This window comes from Myotis myotis, unplaced genomic scaffold (assembly GCF_014108235.1).
Source record: "Myotis myotis isolate mMyoMyo1 unplaced genomic scaffold, mMyoMyo1.p scaffold_m19_p_6, whole genome shotgun sequence".
Taxonomy (NCBI): domain Eukaryota; kingdom Metazoa; phylum Chordata; class Mammalia; order Chiroptera; family Vespertilionidae; genus Myotis; species Myotis myotis.
Window position 1 is genome coordinate 81,430,591 of NW_023416368.1, and position 6,854 is coordinate 81,437,444.

The 6,854-nt window shown below is 54.8% G+C and overlaps 1 protein-coding gene across 5 annotated transcripts; it reads right to left on the minus strand.

Annotated features, from left to right (window-relative positions):
- Positions 1–228: 228 nt before the first annotated feature.
- Positions 229–3,875, minus strand: LOC118658975. 5 transcript variants are annotated; one of them, XR_004968411.1, is made up of 4 exons: positions 3,801–3,870; positions 1,911–1,964; positions 1,579–1,668; positions 229–1,016 (listed from the first exon to the last, which is right to left on the minus strand). XR_004968411.1 is itself a non-coding variant. In XM_036314861.1 (4 exons), exons 1-4 carry the CDS (start codon positions 2,901–2,903, stop codon positions 571–573), a joined length of 612 nt encoding a protein of 203 aa, XP_036170754.1. In that variant the 5' UTR covers positions 2,904–3,635; the 3' UTR covers positions 229–570. The 5 variants fall into 5 exon arrangements, 2 of the variants coding, with proteins under 2 accessions (XP_036170754.1, XP_036170755.1); XR_004968412.1 differs by having other exon boundaries at positions 1,911–1,967; XM_036314861.1 differs by lacking the exon at positions 3,801–3,870 and adding an exon at positions 2,882–3,635.
- Between the last annotated feature and the right edge of the window lie 2,979 nt (positions 3,876–6,854).

Here is a 6,854-nt window from a genome sequence, read left to right on the forward strand (position 1 = left end):
CCCTCCACCCCCAACCAGCCTCCCGGTCTGCACAAAGGACCAGCCTCCACGCGGCTGCAGGTCAGAGATCCAACTGAGGCTCCGCATTCTATCTGGGGGATCTTGTGCCCAGAATTCCCACAGCACACTGCCTGGAATGTCCTCAAAATCACCACCCGTGACACCAGGCTCAGCGTGGAAAGCAGGGTGAGCGGCTGCAGCCAACAGTAAGGAGCTCTTGTCGGCATCTGGGACCGCGCAAAAACGTGCTTTATTGTCACAATAAAAATGAGTGCGATGGAGAAAAAGAAAAAGAAAAGATTACCACCCAAGCCTCAGTGCTCTACCAGGCACAGGGGCCCCCAGATCTCTGCCTACTCGACCAGAGTCCTTCCAACACAACCAGGAAACCCCATGCAGCAGGCAGGGGGCAAGGCATTAAGGGAGGGCACGCCAAGGGGGCGGGCACAGATGCAATGAGAGGAGATATTTGGGGAAAAGGGTAGAACACAGAACGCCGCTGGAGAACGGGGAGAGGGCTGCGTTCCCCAGTCTCCACCTTCAGTCATTTGAGATTTCCTAAGCGACTGGCTATACCCCACAGCCAAGGCTGTTCACAGTAGAGGGGCTTGTGGGGACCCACAAGAGGATGCGGTGCTCACTGGCTGGGCAGGAGGGCATCCGAGAAGACTTCCTGGAGGAGGCTGGAATTCCAGTTGGGCTGGAGCCGCAGAGAGGGGTGTGGATGGTGCCTTTGGCAGGGGCACAGCTTGGGCCAAGAGAATGTACAAGGTAGGAGAGGTGCTGCCTGATTTCCTCTCCTCTCTCCTCTGTGCTTCTCTTGACACGCTGCCCAAGCTGGCACAGTGGTTCCTGCAGCATGGCCTCAGGGTCACACAGTACAACCTGACTGGCTGGGTTGGGGCGACCATGTCCTCGCTCAGTGTCAGGGAGTGGGGCTCCCTCAGGACTGTCCATGGCAGTGGGCATCAGCTGGTCAGGCCAGTGTTTCACTGTCCACCCTAGGAGCCCAGAACCTGGAATAGCAGGAGGGGTGGACAAGACAATCTCAATTCAGGCCTTTAGGAGCATGAAACACCAGCTCTCTGGCCAGGTTTCCTTCTTCCCTTTTCCCTACTATCCCCTCCCGATGGGTGTGGACAGCAACGCCTGCAGTCATTCCCTCCTTCCCCATGGGCCTGGTGCCCCCCAGGAGGGACAAGGATGGCCCTCCAGCCACAGGTAGCCAGCCATTCTTAGAGGGAGCTTGGCTGTCTGGAGCCACCTGGTGCGAGCTACGGAAATTCAGGCAAAGAGTACAAAGTGAGGAGGCGGGTGACAGCCCAGAGAGGCAGTCATTCACCCAAAGCCACACAGCAAGTCTGGGCAACATCATTCATGTTAGGGGCAACGTGGTTAGTGTAAAGGTAAGTGAGAAGGCAAGGGCAGTGTCCTTGCCCAAGGGGTGAAAAGCACAGGGGTTTGGAGTTGGGGGCGGGGGAGGTGACACTCAAAAGAGGTGAGTCCCTTCTCCTCTCTGGGCCTCATTTTCCCCCAACTGTGGTCCTCACAATAGGTAAGGTCCCTGGAATGACTTACCTCCCGAAGGTGTCCCCCACCCAGCCTGCTCCTTCAGCCAGCATCTTCGGTCCCCTCGGTCATGGCTCCACCTCCTCCAACCCAGACTACCTGAAGGAGAACAGGAAGACACAGATTGCAGACCGGACACAGCCCTCACCTCCGCGCTCACGGGCTCACCTATCTGCTCAGTGTCCGGCTGATGCATCTTCCCACGTCTGCCAGGACTTACCCCCAAGTCAGAGACCTTCTCCCCCACATCCAGGAACTGCTAGGGCTCCAGGAAAGTGCTCTGAGCAGCCCTTTCCTCCCCTCCAGACCATACATTCCACAAATATTTATTGAGCACGTACTATGTGCCAGGCAGCAGTGAAGAGGATGAACAACGCCCTCGTAAAGTTTACAGTCTGCTGGAGGAGATGGAGTTAAAAAACAAATTAGAAAAATATAGAGAAGTCAGGGGTTGGTAAGTGTCAGAGAGAAAGATAAAAGCAGGTATGGGGCCGAAACCGGTTTGGCTCAGTGGATAGAGCGTCGGCCTGCGGACTGAAGGGTCCCAGGTTGGATTCCGGTCAAGGGCATGTACCTGGGTTTCGGGCACATCCCCAGGGGGAGATGTGTAGGAGGCAGCTGATCGATGTTTCTCTATCGTCGATGTTTCTAACTCTCTATCTCTCTCCCTTCCTCTCTGTAAAAAATCAATAAAATATATTAAAAAAAAAAAAAAAAAGCAGGGATGGGGCCTGGCTGGTGTGGCTCAGTGGTTGAGCACTGACCCATGAACCAGAAGTTCACGGTTTAATTCCTGGTCAGGGCACGTGTCGGGGTTGCGATCCCCAGTAAGGAGGTGTGCAGGAGGCAGCCAGTCAGTGTTTCTCTCTCGTCATTGATGTTTATCTCTCTCTCCCTCTCCCTTCCTCTCTGAAATCAATTTATATATATATTTCTGCCAGGACTTATATATGTGAACAAAGACCTGAAGGAGCTGAGGGAGGGAAGGAGGAAGGTGTAACACATTCCAATCTGACACTAATCATATGTTTATTTGGTTTCATGTCTGCTCCGAGAGGGCAGGCCTGGTCTGAGTCCCCACTGGGTTCCAATGCCCAGCACGTGGCCTGGCACACAGTAGGCACTCAATAAATGCTTATTGCGTATTGAACGTGATTATGGTGTGTGGATGTCTGGGGCTGTCCCGCTTCCAGAATTTGTAGAATAAGGTGCACTGCCAGGAACACCTTCTCCCAGCCCAAGCCCCCACCCCCCATCGGTCACCATCCCACTGTCTCCCCCGCCCCTGAAATCCTTCCTCCCACACACACACCTTGAGTCTCCAGGACCAGCATCTGAGGCTCCTGCTCTCAAAACATCACCCAGGCTTGGCAGACCAGCCTCGGTGGCCCGACAAGCACGACCTCCATGAACTCCAGGGTTACACTTATGGCTCCAGTGTGTCCTCTGCCCAACATCTCTAAGGTGGAGCTCTGTGGCCAGCCCCTGCCAGTCTCCCCCACCTCCCGGGGCAGCCCCAGGCTTCCATGTGTGCTCTTCCCACGGCCCAGAAGCCCTTCTCTGCACCGTCCCACCGTCTCCCCCTGCCCCTGAGATCCTTCCCTCGGGGTCACCCTGGCCAGGACTCCAGATGGCCAGGTCAGAGTGGAGGCAGCAAGTGTCAGGATGGGAATGCGGGTGGGCAGGTGTAGTGGGGGAGATGGATGAAGAGAGAAGGACCAGAGACTCAGAAGGACAGAGACAGAGCCAAACAGAGACAGGCATGCACCGAGAGAGACAGAGAAAAGAGCAGACAGAATGGCCAGACAGAAATGGACAGAGCCATAGAGAGGCAGAAAGAATGCTGGGAAGTGGAATAAATAGGACAGCACCGCGCAGAGGGGAGACAAAGAAAGGGAGGGGAGGCCAGAGGCGGACAGAGGCAGAGAAAAGAAGGAAGCAGGCAGGGGGCATCCAGCCGCACTCCTGGCGTCTCTGGGTGCCTGCCTGCCTCCCTCCATTCCCGTTTCAGCCGGTGCCCACCAGGGCAGTGCTGGGCCGGGGGAGAAGGCGCTCCAGGGGCCGGGAAGGACCCCTGGTCTACCCGCCCGCCCACGTCCCACCTACCCGGACCCCAGCCAGGCCCTGACTCACTCCCCTCCCCCACCCCCACAGGCCCTCGGGTTCCCTGCCTGCCTCCGCCAGCCTGGACCCACTCTCACCCCGGGACCCCGGCCCCCCGGCCCCGCCACCTGGGGTCGCTGACGAGCAGCAGCACGGAGCCGTCCTGCAGGCGCACGTTGCACACCGTCTGGGGGTAGTAGAAGGTGCGCTTCCAGGAGCTCACGCCCTGGCCCACCAGCTGGACGCGCAGGTCGCTGAGCATGTCGCGCGGCCGCCCGGTGAGCGGCAGCAGCAGCAGCGCCTCGTCCGCCAGGTGCACTTTGATGTGGTAGCGCTTCCAGCGCGACAGGCCCCGCCGAAGCCCCCCCATGGCGCCCGCTGGGCGCTCCCCGCCCGGTCCCGGCTCGGGCCCCCGCCCCTCGTGCCCAGCGCACCCGCCCGACGGGACGAGCAGCCCGCCCCCGCCCGCCCGGCCACGCCCGCTGTGCCCGAGGGAGGCCCCTTGAGGGCGGGGCAGACCGAGGGCAGGGCGGACCCAGGGCCCCTCGCCCCCACCCGCAGACACCCCTCCGGTCATGCACTGATGCATCAAGTGCCTCCTGGAAGCGCCCCGATACCCGCGAACAAAACGCACAATAAGGAAACACATCACAATGCACCCTGTCCTGGGAAGGGCTAGGGAGCGGAAAAGAAGGAAGGGAAGAGAGATCTCTTAGAGATCTAGGTCAAGAGAGATCTCTCTGAGGAGGTGGCATTTGAATTGAGTTCTGAAGGTGAGAAGCAGTGAGTCAGTCAAGCAAAGGGTCAAGAGTGCTGCAGACGGGGCGGGAACAGCACATGCAAAGGCCCTGGGGCAGGGGCATGCCTGGTGGTTGGAGAAACGGCTAGGAGGCCCTGGTGGCTGGAGCAGAGTGAGCAAGGGGGAGAGAGGGAGGAGGTGAGGTCAGGGAGGTGATGAGGGACAGGTCTTACAGAGCCATGTGGGCCTTGGGGAGGACTTGGGCTTTTACCCTGAGGGAGGTGGGAACACTGGAGGGCTGTGGGCAGAGGGAAATAAGTGATTGCGAATTCTATTCATCGCTTACTCATTTATTCCTTCAAGACACTTATTTCCTTCAAGACACATTCAACCAGCATCTGCTCTGTTGGTTGGTCTGGACAATGCCAAGCACCAGAGACATCACAACCTAGGACCCTGCCCTCAAGGGTCTCCCAGTTGAGGGTGAGGGATACAGACTTGGACACAGACACTCCCAGCCCTATGAGGTCAGGGCTTAAGTAGGAGGAGAGAACCTAGGCTGGGAAAGGCCAGTATGTAGGCATGGCTTCCCAGACAGGGTAGGCATTGGTGCTAGGGCTTTGGCAGATGAATAGGAGTTCAACATTCCCACCAAGGAGACACCTTCCCGCGATCACCAACTATATAGTTCAGTGTGTGCCTCGTCGGGGGAAAGCAGGAGTAAAGGCTTGTGGTCAGTGGCAGCCACAGGAGGCTTGTGAGCAGGGGCTCACCCATCCCCAATCCTATGTCCCCCCTCCCTGGCAACCCCTTTCTCAGGCTCCTCTTGCCTCTCCAGTCACACCTCTTCCCAAAAGCCTTCCCTGATTGCCTGCTGTCTGCGCCTGCCCACTGTCTTACCCGCCAGGACAGGACTGACCAGTTCTGGGTCTCCAGGATGCTGGTTTGACCTTCATGATTCAGTCTATACTTAAAAGCCAGTTAAGATGAAGCCCCCTGGGAACTCCTCCAGCAGTGGCAGGAGTGAGGGAGAGAGGGAGGCTGAGGCCAGAACGGGGCAGTGGACAGAGTGTGGGCTCTAACCCCGACCTTGACCCTTGAAAGATCCCAGGAAAGAACTTAACAACCCTGGGCCTCCATGTTCCCATCTGTCCAATGGAGCTGTTATGAGGATGAAATGACTGAGGGTAGAGCACTGAGAAATGTTCCTGAAGCACAGTCACTGATAATTGTCTATGCTGAGAGTGGTAGGGGCAAAAAATAGAATATTGGGGACTAGCTATGGTTATGGGAAATATTAACCATGCTCTCTTAACCATGACTGCCTTGTTCTGGTTAAAGAAAGGACATTCTAGCCTGGCTGGGAGTTGTATCCCCACCCAGGACCTGGGAGTCAGCCTTGGAATGTGGTCCATTCTCAGTCAAGAACTGCGTATTATCATGGAAAGATTAACAACCTTTGAGCCCAAAAAATGGAGTCCCACCCAGCCCGCAAAGCCTACTTCCCCATGCCTGCAACCCCTTCTTCCCCAAGTCATCTTAGTCCCACTCGATATAAGCAGCTGGTTTATGGGGGTTTGCAGAGCAGATTTTTGTGGATGACCTGCTGCTCTCCCATACTGCTGGCGGTATTGGAATAAACGCTCATATATGAATCAACCCTGTCTCTGCTGAATTGGCTCAAGTAGTGACAGGCCCATTGGTTGTCTAGTTTCAAGAGGATATTCAGAAAGAAATGCAATTTGGCTGGCTGGTTAGCTCAGTTGCTTAGAGCATCGTCCCAATACACCAAGGTTATCGATTCAATCCCAGGTCAGGGCACATATAAGAAACAACCAATGAATGCATGCATAAGTAAGCAGAACAACAAAGTGATGTTTCTTTCTCTCTCTCTAAAATCAATAAAAAATATTTTTAAAAATAGAACACGTCCCTTAATTCTCACATGACGCTGTTATCTGCCATTTTACAGACGAGTAAATTGAGGCACAGAGAGGATGCACAGTTCCCCTGGCAATACACAGCGAAAATGGCAGAGCCAGGATTTGAATCCCAGCCACTTGGCTTCAACACTCACGCTATTGTCCGCTGACTATGAAGCTTCTTACACAATCATGAGATTTCAGATGAAGATTTTGAAAGTGGCTAAAAGCAAATTCCAGATGGATTACCCTTCCCAGAAAAGAGAGAGAGAGAGAGAGAGACAAACTATAAACTACTCGAAGAAAACATGGGAATTAAAAATAATAATCCTAGTTTGTTAAAACATTACATTAAACCCTGAAGTCTTTAATTAAAAGATTAATAACTGACTACAGACAAATATAAAATTCTTACACACACACACACACACACACACAAATACTAGACAGTCAGTAGACAAAGCCAGGAAAACTTTTCCAAGACTGATAGAGAAAAGGCTGATTTCCTTAATATGTAAAAA

Bases quoted from the DNA above. Each gene is read 5' to 3' on its own strand.
- LOC118658975 (XM_036314861.1), bottom strand. From the start codon at position 2,903: ATGCTGGTCCTGGAGACTCAAG. The intron at 1,669-1,910 runs GTACGTGCTCAA...GTTCTCCTTCAG, and splicing joins TCACTGCTGCCTGGCACATA to GTAGTCTGGGTTGGAGGAGG. The intron at 1,017-1,578 runs GTAAGTCATTCC...CTGCTATTCCAG, and splicing joins GTGGGGGACACCTTCGGGAG to GTTCTGGGCTCCTAGGGTGG.